The 16,961-nt window shown below is 33.8% G+C and overlaps 1 protein-coding gene across 1 annotated transcript in view; it reads left to right on the top strand.

Moving 5' to 3' along the window:
• The window catches only part of LOC140437642 (uncharacterized), a 57,234-nt gene extending 46,623 nt beyond the window's left edge, over window positions 1–10,611 (top strand). The window contains exons 6-7 of the mRNA XM_072527271.1: window positions 2,744–2,896; window positions 10,122–10,611. Of these exons, the coding sequence (XP_072383372.1) occupies window positions 2,744–2,896; window positions 10,122–10,291 (323 nt within the window). The 3' untranslated portion in view covers window positions 10,292–10,611. The remainder of the gene's footprint in view (window positions 1–2,743; window positions 2,897–10,121) is intronic.
• Window positions 10,612–16,961: the final 6,350 nt, after the last annotated feature.

Genomic DNA, 16,961 nt, shown 5'->3' on the forward strand with positions numbered 1-16,961 from the left:
TTATCTTGTCCATCCATAATAGCCTTAGGATCCTTCCGTATAGCCACATCTCGAATGCTTCAACTTTTTTCTCCATCGCTTCAATAAGTGTTTAGGATTCAACTTCGTAGTATAATATCGAGAAGAAGAAAAACCGTAGGAGCCTTACTTTTATCTCCAGATTAAGGTTATGGCTTTTAAAGAGTTTGGCCAGATTGTTGAATGCATTCCTAGCCTTCTTTATTCTACATTTTATTTCTTGTGAGTGATCCCATTGTTCGTTTAGTATTAATAAATATTAATAATCATGTAATTCAATAAATGCAAAAAGTGCCGTTAAAATGAAGAATAAAATTTCAGAACTATTTCCGATCACAAAAGGATCACAAAAATGTTCTTTATCTATAACTCTATTCAAAATCTATATTCAGGAAGCATTAAACAACTGGATGAAAAAATGCACAGGGAGGGGAATAGAACTAGAGAACAAGTACATTACAAATCTTTTCTACGCAGTCTATCAAGTGTTATGACAACCGATGATGAAGACCTGTATTATATGATACCAAAGTTAACCAAAGAAAACGAAAATTAAGGACTCACCATCAACATTTATTACAAAATGGAATATTTTAGAATAAACGACAAACAAAGAGTCCCACAAGTCTCGATTAGAGATATAAAAAATGCGACGAATTTAAATACCTAGGGACCACCAAAGCAAAGAAAGGAAAATCGAAACAAGACATTTAGCAGAAGATACTGCACGGCCGAAATATCGTACAAATTCGTACAAATAATAAACTCATTACTTCTTAGATGTTCTAAAATTAGTTTACGAGCAAAAATGACAATCTACAAGTCGGTTGTAGAAGCAATGTTGACGTACAGATCCGCAATACTTTTCTCTCAAAGTGAATATGATTTAAAACGTATGCTGCACCAATTTAATATAACCGCCAGAAAATTTAACATGTTAATTTCCCCAAAAAGGACAAAATTCATGGTTACAACAGCACATTTACTAAGATGTAAATTGGAGCTGGAAGATCAGATAATAGAACATGTGATGGAGTTTAAATATCTAGGCATTACATTATCTAGCTACGGAAAGCTCCAAACGGAAGTGGAAGATCAAGTGAATAGAGCAAACAGAGCCACAGGCTGCCTAAATGAAACAATATGGGGAAATAAAAATATCGGGAAAGAAAAGAAAGGCAGAATTTACAAAACAGTCATCAGACCAATAATGACATATGCGGCAGAAACAAGACCTGTCACAGAGGACAAAAAGGATGTTTGAAACAGCAGAGATGAAAACACTTAAAAAAATTGATGGTAAGACACTATGGGACAGAGCTGGAAGTAGAGATATACGACGTAGATGCAAGGTGGAGAACATCAAGAACTGGGTAAGAAATAGAAGAGGAGAATGGAACGATCATATAAGCCGAATGACAACAAATAGAGTAGTAAGGACGACAAGAAACAGTTCCCCAATAGGAAGACGATCAGTAGGAAGACCACGAAAACGATGGAACGATAACTTACTGGAGGCACACTGAAAAACATGTCTACATAAAAATAAGAAAAAGAAGAAGAAGCATCTACAGAGGAAAGAGCCAGAAGAAAATTTTGATGTCAGATTAGACGAAAAACGATGAAAGAGAAGAAAAGAGCGTGTCGGATATCCAGACTTGATCACATCCTAAATGAAAAAATTAGAAGAAGAACAGGAAGGATATACAATACCGTAGATACAATAGAACCCAAACAATTTTTAGTGTATGGGCAAGAATGAAAGACGAACGAACAGAAAACCAAGAGTAAAAACTATGTTCCATGGAATAGAAGGAGAAAAGACCAGCATAAGAATGGAGAGAAGGATTCAGAGGAAAATTGAGAGATAAAGCCATAAATAAAGATGAATGGACCGACCAAAAAACGTGGTGGGATGCAGCAGATGCTATATGACCTGGCAGATATATAGACCATTGTTCTCTCAAATTGGATAAACAAATATAATTGTTTAAAAACAACTTGACCGATTGTGGCCATCTTTTGCAAATGTAGTAACTACATATAAACACATATTATGAAATGTGTTTTAAATGTTTTTATTGTTTATTTTAATAATTATAAAAAAACTGAAAAAATGCTTACTTTCGTGTTTAATTTGTAATAACTTTTTTGTTTATAAACATTTTTTAATTTAGAAAATCTCATTTTAAAGAAAAAGTATTTTCAAGAAAGTCGTCTGTTGAACGTTTTTATCTATAATGCGTAGTTTATTCACAATATTGAAATGAACGAAAAAGTCCCTTTTTTTTGCTGAAGTAAAAGTAGTGAAACGCAGTAAAAGTTTCGATAACCACGAAAAAATACGTCGCCCTGTCTATCGACATCCCTTAGATATTCTAGTCGATTTTTAAAGTGATTTGTCGGCTTCGTTTCATGGGATAATAAACTATAAACAACTTACAAATTTAATTTAATCTAATTATATATTTCTTAGAATAAAAAAATAAAAAAATAGTATTAATTGTTGATGTAGATAAGTGCCTTAGTTGATTAGTTGTATAATAATTGTTGTATTATTAAATTGTTTATTTAATATATAGCTAAATCCCTAACTTATACCTCGCAGTTTATTTTGCATAACCCATCATTATTTTAGCTTTATCCAAATAGTTTCGCCCGTTTGTTTTTGTACTTCACTGGGTTAGACCCTTCAAAATTAAAATTTGTTGTCTTTTATTTTTAGACGGGAACGTGTCTGTTTGGACCAAAAATGAAATTCAACCGCAGAAGGATGAAGTATCGAAACAGCTGTGCTTAGAGATTGAAAAGGGAATCCGTGTTATGTTTTCCAACCTTGATTTTCTTACGGCAGAAGAGGACGAGAGTATCCTAGCAGGTAAGTCCTTTAAGTAACTTTGGTAATAAATATTTAAATTTAATTGTTTATTTACTGATTAGTTACTTACTTATCCATGACTTTACACAGCATATTCTGTTTGTCGTTTATAGCATCCTAATCGTCATTTTTTCTTGTCATATGTATATATTCTTGTCTCGTCCATCCTTCGCATATGTCTATACCAGATGTCTCCTTCACATTCATTAGTTCTTCAAATCCTTCATTTCTCTCTTTGTTCATTAGTGTTAATCTGTAGGTTTTTCTCCAAAACATCATTTCCGTTACATTTCTTCTCTTTTCCATTCTTTTATTTATCATCGACGTCTACGAGCCATATAGTGAGCAGCTTTCTATTATTGCCTTAAAGAGTTGGTGTTTAGTTTGGCCATTTTAACTATTTATTTTTAGCAAGAGAAAGTATTATGTCTGGTAGAGAAACTTCGTATAAAATCACGGCTTGCGACTTTCTGGCTTCCTTAAAATTAAGATTATACCAAAGGTGGGATAATATATGGAAGGAATATTCCATTGTTAGCCCAAATAGATACACTTCTCTTCAAACAGATATTCCTAAAACTCCTTGGTATAAGTTTTTTAATGTACCTAGAAAATATGTTACCACGATCATAAGACTGAGATTTGGGTATGCTTGTTACTCCAAACATTTATTTAAACTTAAGGTTTTAGATAATGATCAATGTGAATTTTGTACAGAAGAAGGAAACCTAGATCATATATTTTTCAGTTGCCGCAGAAATACTATAATTTCATCCAGATTAATAAATAATTTACATAAACACAATATATTAGCCCCTTGGAACCTTCAGTACCTATTATTATCATTAGACTCGAGAGCAGTGTATGATTTTTTAGTTATGTTTTTAAAATATAGTAAAATAACCATGTAAATAATTTATACATTAGTTAATAATGTAACCTTTGTCTCTAACCCAATTGTTTAAATTCCTTTCTTACCGTGGCCTAGTGTTGTATGTTAAAAAAATGCCTTGATGGGCGAGAAGAGAGTGACCCTGTTTACCTGTTAACTGTTTTATATATTTATTTTAATATAAACTCAGACTAACTTATTTATTTGAGAACTTGGTTCATAGTCAATTTTACCAGAAAAAGAAAGACTGTCTAGAAGCAATTTCTTCTTTAATCTCGTGATATTATTTTTATTTTATTTTGTATTTGATCATCTATAAAGTCTAAAAGTTCTTTTATTTCTTCGCTTTCATTTGAATAATTTTCAACAATAAGTTCTGTAATTTTTGGTTGAAAGGAATTTTCCAGAAAATCACACAATTCATGAAAAGAAAGTGCAAAGGAAAGGCTTCTGTTTTTAATATTTTCTTTTATTTTATTAAGAATATTATTTGGAATGTCATCTTGAGTTTAAGGCTTTTTCTTAAGTTTTTGAGTACTTGGAGGAGGTAGGTAATTTTCAAGGAATTTGGGAGAAGTAGAAATTTGTCTTTTAGTAACTTGAGGAGCTTTAGTGATTTTTTTATTGCTTTCAATTACTGAAGAATAATCTTAATATTTTTTGGTTGTGACAAAATCTGTGATTTTGTGTTTGCTTGTGAGGAAGTTGTTTGGTCCTTTCTAGCTGATAATAATTTGTGAACACGAATGTTGTTAGGTTCCGGATCCACTAATGTTTCCGTACATTCTTGGTATTTCTTTTGTGGTTGTTCTTCCAGCTGCTTATATGCACTAATTTTCTCGGTGGTTTGATCATCTTTGGGAGACATACATATATTTACGTAATGGTTAGTTTCCACTTGATGGCTTAATTAATTGGGCTACTTGATAATGATAAGGAAGGACAGTCAGAATCTTGGTGTCTATGGAAAGTTTAGTCGATATGAAGTACTGTCGAATGAGATTAGGAATGAGTCAGGAATTAATGCATTTTCTAAAGGACTTATGAACATTTGTCTTCTAAAGCTGAGCACGTGGCTGTATTCCGGGTATTTTATTCATACTCGTAGAAATGTCTTATTGGAGGTCGATTTTATACCCACAGTTTTTAAGTGGTCTTCAATTATGCTATTAGTTATAGTAGGATATACATTAGATATGATTAATAGCTGGGCAGGAGTTATTAGTCTTCTTACTTCAATCTGGTTATCATCAATATTTATATATTTCTGGGAGCTAAGAAATTAGTCGACTACAGATTTACATTTTTGGGCTGTACTATTGATCCAACAACTTTTACATATTCGAAAACTTTTATTCCTGGTATGGTTAAAAGTATGATACCTTGGTCTTTTGAAGGACGTTTAAAACTTAAACTTAAAACTGTTTAACGCATGGGAATAAGATATATGTGACGTAATGGGTGTACACACCAAATTGTACACACATTGGAACAGGGAATCTGAAGCCGGGCCTGGCCGCTTAGCAAAATTAAACCTACAGCCTAATTACTTGAAGGTGCAAAAGTTGTTATCAATAATCAATAAGTTGAATTGAAATCGATAAGCTTTGAAACCTTTGTACTCACAGGTTCGTAGTATTCTCAGAGCCTGTCACTTTTAACTTTACGTTGTAAATTGTATAAAAATTAAATTATATTTTTATTTTTACTTAAAATAAAGCTGTGTGAGCTATGCCCATGTATTGCGTTTAATCATTATTAATTTTCAAATTCTTCTTCCAGCTTTTTTATCACGCAGTCGATGTCTTTTTTGTCTTCTGCTAAAATTATTTGATCATGGGCGAGGAACAGGCTATGAATATAGTTGTCGTCAATTTTTACTCCCTTCTATCCACATTTCTTGTTACAGTTTTTTAGTGTTTCATCTATCTAAAGTTCAAATAAGGTTTATGACAGGCAACATCCTTGTCGAAGTCTTTTATCGAGTTTAAACGTTTTTGTGTAGTTTTTTCGAATTTTACATTAATTGTCTTCGTATAGTGATTTTACGGCATTTATGTAGGTGTCATCTACTCCATCATTTTCCATCGCTTTCCACAGATTGTTGATGGGACACTAGCATATGCCTTTCGAAGGTCCACAAATACCGTGTGTAATTCAGTGTTGAATTTTATTGTTTCTATGATCTGTTTTATAGAAAATTATAAAAATATAAAAATGAATGTATATAAAATCTTATCGAAACTTGTCTATATCTGTATCAAACTCCCTTAGCATTATAAAGAATATACAAATATTTGCCTCTTGCCTAACAATTACCGTAACTTTGTTGCAAATGTTTCTATAAAAATTGCCGATGGGTACTCATCCCCTACACATTACATCTGTCAACAGACATAAAATATTTTATGTTCCGTAATTTTGAACAATTAGTTTATCAAAAGGGATGAATAATCAAGGGGATGTTTGCGTTTGCGTGTCGATTGAATTGATAATTGATGGCACAAGAGTAGGCGGGAGCGTCATTGAAAAGGTAATTTATGTTTCAAAATTTCGATGAATGTAACCGATAGGAAGGGACACATAAAAAAATTAGCATATGGGTCTAATAATTGATTATATGTGCAGATGGTGTGGCTTAGACGAAGCTACAAATCGTAAAAATATTATATGTTTTGCAAGTTTGTTAATGTATGAAAGAGAATTAAAATATTGTCCAAAAATCTCTAGCGAATTTGTGTTTCTAATTTCATTATCGTAAAACAAATAAATACGAATAGTGATTTTTAGAATATTAGAGTGAAAAAAATTAAAATATTAGCTGAAGCTGATTAAATATAGAAACTGATATCCAAATTAATAATATACGTCCAAGAAGAGATAAAAAACCAACAGCCAACATCGGTATGGAGTAGCAACTAATGTCAGTAAAAAGGTTGCAAAACCAGTTGAAGGCTTTATACCAATATCGGAAAGAATTATGCTAATACAAATGTTGACAACACATGGGAAATTAAACCTTATTCAGATTTATGCGCCAACCGCTGATAAAACAGAGGAAGAAATTGAAAAATTGTACGATGACCTTCAAAAAACCCTACAAAAAACCCTAAACATCTACAGATATAACAGTAGTCATGGGTGATTTTAACGCCAAAGTTGGAGAAGGAAGATGTCAGTCTACTGTAGGACCATATGGACTCGGTGTTCGAAATGAGAGAGGAGAACGCCTTATAGAATTCTGCCTAGAAATTATGCCTCCCTTGCGGTAATGAATACTTTCTTCAAACTGCCTAAACAACGCCTTTATACTTGGAAATCGCCAGCTGACAAGTTCGATAACATCATTAGAAACGAAATTGACTATATTTTAATAAACCACGGATACCGAAAAGCAATACAATCGGTGAAAGCGTATCCAGGTGCAGACGTGACATCGGACCAAAATTCCAGCTTCACTTAAAAAAGATACAAAAAAGCTAGAAAAGTGATAAACTAAACATACAAAAATTAGAATCAGAAGACGTCAAAGAAAAACTGAAACAAGAAATTAATGCAAACCTAGAATCCACACCGGAATCAATTGATGGTGATGTAGAACAAAAGTGACAATTCTTTAAAAATGTAATTATCGAACCAAGTCGCAAATAACTTACAACAACCAGATGCAAGAAAGGAGATTGGTTGACAGAAGAAATCTTGGAAATGATGGAGGACAGAAGAAGGCAAAATAATATCAACATAACTCAGTATGAACAGCTGCATAATCAAATAAGAAGGAAAATAAGAGAAGCTAAAGAGACGTATTTCGCTGGAAAATGCCAAGAAATAGAAGACTTACAAAACAAATATGATAACTTCAATCTCCATAAGAAAGTTAAAGAATTAGCTGGGGTAAAAAACAAAAAACCTCAAGCATACTATTGGACAAACAAGGAACCATTTTAGTGGAGACAGAACAAAAATTAGGAAGATGGAAAGAATATATAAAGGAATTATTCAATAACCAAAGACAGGAAAATATATATGAAGATAATCAGTGTAAAGACGAGGGACCCGAAATAACAAAGTCAGAAGTTATGCATGCAGTAAAGCTCATTAAAAATAATAAAACTGCTGGACCAGATGAAATACCAAGTGAATTGCTAAAACTGGTCAATGAAAAAAACATAGATCTTTTAGTCCAATTACTGAACACAATCTATTCCACAGGAATCATTCCACGTGAAATGCTGTGGCATCTACATTTATTTGTCTACCAAAGGAAGTAAATGACAAAGAATGTAGTGATTATCGAACTGTTAAAAATCATCCATAATGGAATACACGCTAAACTGGAGATGGATATTAGTGATTCCCAGTTTGGATTTCGGAATGGAATGGGCACAACAGAGGCACTATTTTCTTTTAACGTGCTGACCCAAAGATGTTTGGATGTTAATCATTCATGAAAATTAGCAAGAACAACAGTACAAACGAAATATTAACGATAGGTGGCCAGCAGATTGAGAGAGTAAAAAGATAGACTTACTTGGGAACGATAATCAGAGAAAATAATTATACTGCAGAAATAAGAGTCAAAATTAAAAAAGTACGTGCCAACTTCGTAAAAATGAAAAAGATTTTATGCAGCAAAGATCTGACATTGGCCATCAGCATAAGGCTAATTAAATGATATGTACACAGTATACTCTACTATGGAGCTGAATTATGGACATTAAACCGGAATACAATAAATCGACTTAACGAGTTTGAAATGTGGACATTTAGAAGATTGTTAAGGATTCCATGGGTAGATAAAGTCACGAATACAGAAGTGTTAAGGAGAATAGGCAGAGAGAGGGAAATGGAAAATACAATAAAAGAAAGGAAATTGCAATATCTCGGACATGTGATGAGAGGCGAAAGATACAATATCTTGAGACTCGTAATTCAAGGAAAAGTAGAGGGTAGGAGAAGCGTAGGAAGAAGACGCGTTTCCTGGTTGAAAAACCTGTGAGAGTGGTTTGGTTGCAGCTCAAGGCAATTGTTCAGAGTAGCTGCCTCGAAGGTCAGAATAGCCATGATGATTGCCAACCTTCGTCGCAGAGATGGCACTTAAAGAAAAAGAAGAATACCATTTTCGCACTCTTTAATTGTCTGGTAAATCGTTGACACAGAAATATTTTGAACAATAAAAATTCTTACAATATCGCGTTTTGGTACACTTCCCGTCATATAAAACTGGTACACTTTTTTTTCCCAATGTAAACCTGTGTCCAGACTGGATACAATGGTCCGTGAATCAATTCGTTGTTGCCATCACAGATAACGGAATTGCACAAAATCTAAATATATAAAAAATAACGTTCAAAAATGTATAAAGTTTTTAGATAGAAGATATTTTTATCATTAACAACAAAAAACTGTATCTAATAAATTTAATAACCAAAGATAGGGTTGAGCTAATATCCAAAATGTTTGAAGAGAACATTGGAATGCATCTACTGTAATTTTATATTTCAATTACCTACCGAACACGAACTGTATTTTGTGCCAATAAGATTAGTAACAGGCAAACTACCAAGATTTATATTATTATTTATTACAAGAACAATAAATGTGAAAAATTAACATTGCACTTTATCCTAGGTATTATAAACTATAAAATATCTGGGACGAAAAAACGCTTTTCAAAACGTGACAGTTACAGTCCAATAACTCACTGTAATGTTTTATTTTAATAATTTAAAGTGGGTACTTAATTGAGATTATGGAAAATTACAATGGTAATAGGAGAATTTTTTAGGATGCATGTTTAAATAAATGTGACTGACTGATAGAGAATGCTCGATAATGTTTTAGTTTTTAGTATACTCAAAAGATATACAGCCCTGCTTTTAGCTAGTTTCATATAATATTTTCGTTGAACTGGCAACAGTGCCCTAGAAATTAGAATGACACATGTGACAAGATCAACTTATACAACTTAAAAAACACGATTTTTGGTTATAAGAGTTGTACCAGTTTTTTATGACGCGAACGGTACAAGCCCAACTAAACGATAAATACTTTTACGAATATTAAGTTTGTACGACATCTTAACGAACGGTATTTGTCAAAACTGACATTGTTTATATCGCTTAAGTTATTTACTAACTTTGGTTTCCAATGGTAACTTGATCCAATGCTTCCTACCAATAATACTTTTCATTCTAAAATTTTCCGAAAATTTTATTTCTACTTTTTTATTATAGCATGTTATGTATTATTATTTTTATATAAAATTAAATTGTTACAAATATAATATGAGCTTATAAAGGCAAAAATTTAATTGTGTTCCATATTTTTCAGATAAACATCAAGTAGAAGCTGCAGAAAAGAGTGATATGAAAATCATGAGTATTGAAATTATCGGTGGTGTCGGTGTGCTTCTATGTGCAGTCTTCGTAGCTATGATTGTATCATATCGAATAATTAAAATGAAGAAACGTGGGAAAGCTACACTGAATACTAGAGTATAGCACCTAAATGCTGTGTAGAAATAAGAAGTTTGTACATATAGTTTTAAGATTAATGTTAAAGTAGTGGTCAGTATTTTTATTGTTTTTATATGAGGAAGAGTCAAATGTTAGTCCTAAAAATACTTGTCTGAAAAAAATTTCAGTATAAGAGATGTATGTTGTACCTAATCTGAATTTTAGTTTCTAAAAACTAAGAAATCTTCGGATTTCGACTGTTTGTTTTTGAATGTCATTTATTTATTGTCCATTTTTTCATCAGAAGCATAATTCAATTCTGTATTAGTGAAATTAGTGGAATTATCACTCTTAGAAATATAAAAATAATTACAGATAATATAATTAAAATTAAAATAATTACTTATAGTATAATATAAAAAATTTTAAGATTTGTATTTGACTCTAGTATATTTTTATGTAGTTAATATATAAAAACGGGTTTTCTTAGCATTAATACTTATGTTACTGTTTATATAAGATTTTTTATATAACTAAAGATCATTTTATCGTTTAAAGTTTAACCAAATGTACAGTTTTATTTATTGTATTAATTATTTTCATTTTCTTTGTCTTTACTATTAACCCTTTAATCGGCAAAATAGAAATCGGGGGTTTAACTTTCTGAACATTTTGGTTTCGGGGTAATTTTGGTACGCGAAATACGAATGAAAAGTCAATTTCTCGATATCTTTATTGAGTTAGCCACAAAGTGAAAAAGAAGAATGCCACCCATATGGCCGGTATATCGTTCTACAGGGAAAAATGCACTAGTGCTTTTTTGTTGCTTATAAAAACATTTAAATTTTTATTGATATAAACTTGGTAAAAAAATTAATAGATAATAACTAATAAATGAAATACACATTAACGACGGACGTGGTAGTCGTTCCAACAATTTTTGGCACCGGAATAACATAAATGCAGTTGACATTTCGGGCAGAAAGTGTGTGTCTCCGATTTCTTGCAGTATTTGCAGGACTTTTTACGGCCTGGAATCCATTCAGGAACATGATCTACTTCATCGTACCGTACGTCTTCAACAGGATGCGCCGCCTTTGTACCAGCATTAGTACTAATAGTAGGGAGCGGTGAGTTTGAAGGTCGACCAATGGGTCTTTTCTGAACAGAAGAGCACAGACCTTGAGCAATTTTCACACGAAATTGGAATAGTCTCATATTTTTTTCTTGTGAAGCTTCTTCTTCTTCTCTGAAATCTGTTTTCTTGGCATCTTCATTATATGATCTGCGAGACAAAATGAACGCATTTGTGACAGCCATATCCAGAAGATGGTAAAAGATACGTGTCATTGCATCCATTGTTTTAATGCGCAGTCCACTTCGTCCCATATGAGAGTCCATGAGGTCAACTCCACCCATATGCGAATTGTACATACGAATTATTTGGGGGTAGTCAACATTAATGTATTCTATCTTTTTTTTGTCGTAACGAGTCGTTTTTGCTATCTGTTTGTCTGAATTCAATTTCCGAAACGGTTTGACCCCAACGTAAGTTGAACAAAGTTTTACGTTCTTGGTGTCTTTCCAGAGGACAGTGGTAAGATCCACACCATATGCACAACCCATATACTCCACTGCATAACCTCGTTCCGTGTCTTTGATTTCTCTATCTGTATCAAGCGGAAGTTTACAATTGGGAATTCGATTTGCACGTATTGTCCCCAACCCAAAAATTCCACGAACTCGTAAATAAACTAGAAGAGGCAAGGATGTGTAAAAATTATCACAATATACAATATGGTTTTTGAAATCTGGAATTGTTTGTGACAACCGAATAACAACGTTGCTGGTAGCTCCGAGGTCTGGTGTTCCTGGCACGATGATGTTATCTCCAGCACCATTATATATCTCAAATTGGTACGAATATCCTGTGGTATCGCACAGTACAAACAACTTAATTCCCCATTTATGGGATTTGTTCGGCATGTATTGGCGTAAATGGTGCGCCATTTTTGTCGAACACATTTTCTCGTCAACACATAACCGCGCATTCTTTGGAACGGAATTGAAGCGTGCATTTAAAATATTAACAACTTTCCTGATTCTAAAAAGCGAATCATATCCAGGTTGTCCTTTTTGGATACGTTCTGCTTCATTAGCAAAACAAACATATTTTTTTACCTTGCCTAAATCCGAATTCTCCCCAGTGTGACTCCATATTGGGATAACGAAAAATTAACATGTACAATAGAATTCCGACGTATCGTTGAAATCTGCACTGCATCAACGTTGAATTGTGTGTTTATGTCTTTCAAACGTGCGTTCCGATTGGTTTCACAAACAACCAGGTCGATCAGTTCATCCGTAAAAAAATAACCAAAATACTCCATTGGTGTCTTCAGCTTTTTTACAGTATAGGGCAATGTAGTGTTTCCTCAAAATGCGACTTCATTGACATGCAATTGCATCGACTTTTTTCGCCATACAATTTTCGTAAACTCAGCTGAATTTTTGTCGATCGCATCCAAGCCTGAAAACAGAAAGAGAAAAAATTAGTTTTGTATTATGACTTTCCGTGTTTTATTAGCATACCTGTGCCAGTAAAGCCACCCGCTGATGGTACTATTTGCGGTCCCGTAGCTTCTACAGTTGGTAACGGCGATCTGGGTCTTTTCTTTGGTTTGAACTTAGTGGTTGTTGCTAGTTGTGTGGAAGTTGTGTGGACTGAAACGTCTATTTGAGTATCCGGATCAGTTGTTGAAACTTCTGGTGTTGTAGTTTCTGGTGTTATAAGTTCCGGAAAAGTTAATGTTGCTATTTCAGAAGTAGATATATTTACATGTGGTTCTGAAACACCCACTAAACATTCACTAACATTTGTGAGATTACTTAGTTCCAACGAAAGATTCATGGAGAGATCCAAATCAATGATATTTTCACGTAAACAAGGAGCAATCATCTCATCGTTCTCGGCTGTGAGCACATCCGCCTTGTAGTCATAATCCGGATCGGCTATGCTATCATCATCATCTTCGTAAACTGACTAGTCATCTGAAGCAAGATTAGAGTTCAAGATCTCGTCGATTTGTTCATCGGTTAATGTGGAAAGATCGTATTTTGTTCTTTTTTTCGCTTCTGTCAGCTCGTGATACCTTTTCGGACCATACTTTCTTCGTGTTTGAGATCTATTCTTGTCCATAGTCTACGATAGAAAGAGAAAAATGTATAAATATTACAAATATGTAGTTTTATTCAAATACGCGAAGGAATTATTTTTACCGTACACCGACAAGCCGGCCAAAAGGCGGGTATCACTCAACACTCACCAAGTAGCACTAATTTTGCATTTCTCATCAAACACATCTAGCAAACTATCAAACGAATAATATAAGCACTTACCAAAAAAAATATAAAATCAATTGGACAACTAGAACTATATTAGTTTACGGTTCGATTCCACGTGTTCCAGAGCAATAATTTGTATGTACGATTCACTTGCTTGTTTCTACGTAACTGGCTATATCTCTTAAGTAACTGAACCTACAACTTTTAAACCGTTACCGTTGGTCGACTCTATTCTTGTCCAAAAGCGGTGTAGACGATGTGAGAGCAAATAAATTTTACATTTTAAAATAATTCGGTTATTTTAATGCTGGCCTTATGGAGGGATTACCGATTAAAGGGTTAAGTGGAGTCGAATTCCTCAATTAAATTTCCCCATGAGTTTATATCTTGGATCATTATAATATTAATTTTCTTTACAGATATATTCTGCCCAAGCGTCTCCCATCAGGTCTTTTTTGAACTTCCTCTTTTACTCGTTTTATAAGTTTGCAATTCAGCCATTCTTTGCATTGAATAATTTGTGATCGTATGAATTACCATCTTATTTATATAAGTAACTCCATTTTTCAATAAATATTCCAGATACTCTGTTTTTGTCCTACTAACTTTTAAACTTTTCTCTGCAAGGGCTTGTATTTACTGGTCCAGTTTTTATTCTTAATTCCTTTTAGTATTGTCTACAAATATTATCATCACCATACATTAATCACCAGGAAATGACACTAATAAGCTACTTACATGGTATCTCTTCTTAGTCGTTGCTAAGCAGTTGCTGTTTGGATCTACTATGTTTCCATCGGTGGAAGACATCATACCTTATGATCTCTCGCAGGATATGGTTTCGATGATCCATTGGCTTGGCGAATTTTATTCTTGCTTTGTCGTCCATATGGTCCAATACTCTGATCTATTCTGAACAGCTTGGACCTTCTTTCTGTTCGTCTTGTAGGTATTTTCTTAGGCAAAAGATGCGTATGTCAGGATGGACAGTATGATGATGTTGATGAGCTTTGTCTTTGTACTAAATTCCTTTTTCTTCCATGATATGAAAAGGATATGATATTAGCGTGTACCATTTTTGGCTTCTATACTGTACTTCTAACATAAGATTTCAACGTGGGTCCCTTGTCCATGGTGACTCCAAGATACTTTGCTTCATTTGGCTTTCTGATGTGAGTGTCCTATATCTCTAGTTTTTGAACTGGTACGTCGTGTCTCTTCTTAAACATCACTTTTTGAATATTTTATGAATTAACTGCAATTTTCCACTATATTGTAGCGAGATTAAATAAAACGAGCGGTTCGAATTTATATATATATATATTTATTTATAACTTTACAGTTCGGTAGTATCTTAACAACTAAGTCTACTTCTAACATCGCGTCATATATATACCAAAAGTATTAAGTTTGAGAATATTCGGGAGTTGTCCCACCTCTAATTCACCCACGTGATCGGTTATTCTCTCTCGCACTCGATACACCGCGAAGCTTCTCGAAGAGTATTAGAGATGCAATGCAACCGTTACCTGGGCCATGCCAAAAGCATGTTCGTAACAATATGTACCATTCTTCTAGGGCTTCTAGTGTCTTCTGCATACAGCCTAATTATGGTGCTTGGTGATAGAGCTGCTTGGGTGTACTGTCTGTTATTGAAGCCTGCTGTGTGAATTCTGTAATCCTGAGTACCTGGTGTTCGCCTAAGTGTGTGGTTCTAAATCCGAATTGGGCTTCTGGTAACCTTTCTGTTTCCCTTTCGACCCTTGCGAGTATCACTCTTCTTTCAGCAATCTTACTGACTACTGGCAGTAAGCTTATTGTCCTGTAGTTCTGTGAAAAAATGCTGGTTTTTTCTGGTTTATAGATTGTGATTACATATGTTTCTTTTAATCGATTAGAGAATTTTCTGATTCTCATCCGTGCGTTTAATAATGTTGGTCAGACAAACAATTACTTTTGCTGGAAGGTATTTTAGAGCCGCGTTGGTTATTTAGCCGGTCCAGGTGTTTTTCGTGAGGTTTTCCGGATCAAGTCGCTCACTTCTTTTGGGAACGTGTTTGCATCCGTTTACATTTTTCTTCATGGTCCCTACTGTAATGACTACTCTGTAAACCAATGAACCGAACAACACAGAACTTAAATAGGATATCTCACAGTTTTATCCATTTAATATAAAATATTGGAAGAAATAATGAAATACCTGTTCTTAAATTCAAGATGTTATCTTTTGGAAACAGAGTACATTTTAATTTTACAAACTACACCATTCTTAGTTTACCGATTTTTCGGCAAGGGCTTTTATTTACTGGTCCAGTTTTTATTTTTATTCCCTTTAAGTATTGTCTACAAATATTATTATTACCATACATTAATCACCAGGGAATTACACTAATAAGTGTACTACTACTTACATGCTATCTCTTCTTAGTCGTTGCTAAGCTGTTGCTGTCATCGGTGGAATATATCATACCTTATGATCTCTCGCCGGATGTGGTTTCAGTGATCCATTTAATTGGCGAATTTTGTTCTTGCTTTGTCGTCCCTCTGGTTCCATACTCCGATCTACTCTGTTGTGTCTCTGAAAAGAAATCTTGCGCTACGTAAGTAGCGGTCCATTGTGAACAGTTTGGACCTTCTTTCTGTTCGTCTGGTAGGTCTCTCCTTATACGAAAGATGCGTATGTCAGGATGGAGAGTATGATGATATTGATGAGCCTTTGTACTAAATGTTAATTTCCTTTTTCTCCCAGTTTATGATACTAATTTGCTTCATTTGGCGTTCCGATGTGAGTGTCCCACATCTTCAGTTTTTGGGCTGGTAAGTCAGGTCTTTTCTTAAACATCACTTTTTGAGTCTTTTACAGACTTACTGCAATTTTCCACTATATGTACCGTTCTTCTAGAGCTTCTAATATCTTCCGCATAAAGCCTAATTATGGTGCTTGGTGATAAAGCTGCTTGGGTGTACTGTCTATTATTAAAGACTGCTGCGATGCATTCTGTAATTCTGAGTACTTGATATTCGCTTAAGGGTGTGGCTCTTAATCCGAATTAGGCGTCTGGTAATCTTTCTGTTTCCTTTTCGATCTTAAAAAGTATCACTCTTTCAGAAATCTTGCTGACTGCTGGCACTAAGCTTATTGGCCCGTAGTTCTATGGAAAAAAGCCTTTTTTTCTTGGATTATAGATTGTGATTATATATGATTCTTTCCATCGATTAGAGAATCTTCTGAATCGCGTCCTTGCGTTTAATAACTACTCTGTCAACCAATAAACCGAACAACACAGAACTTAAAGAGGATATCTCACAGTTTTACCTATTTAATATAAAATATTGGAAGAAATAATGAAATAGCTGTTCTTAAATTCAA

This window comes from Diabrotica undecimpunctata, chromosome 3 (genome assembly GCF_040954645.1).
Source record: "Diabrotica undecimpunctata isolate CICGRU chromosome 3, icDiaUnde3, whole genome shotgun sequence".
NCBI classification, from domain to species: Eukaryota; Metazoa; Arthropoda; class Insecta; order Coleoptera; family Chrysomelidae; genus Diabrotica; species Diabrotica undecimpunctata.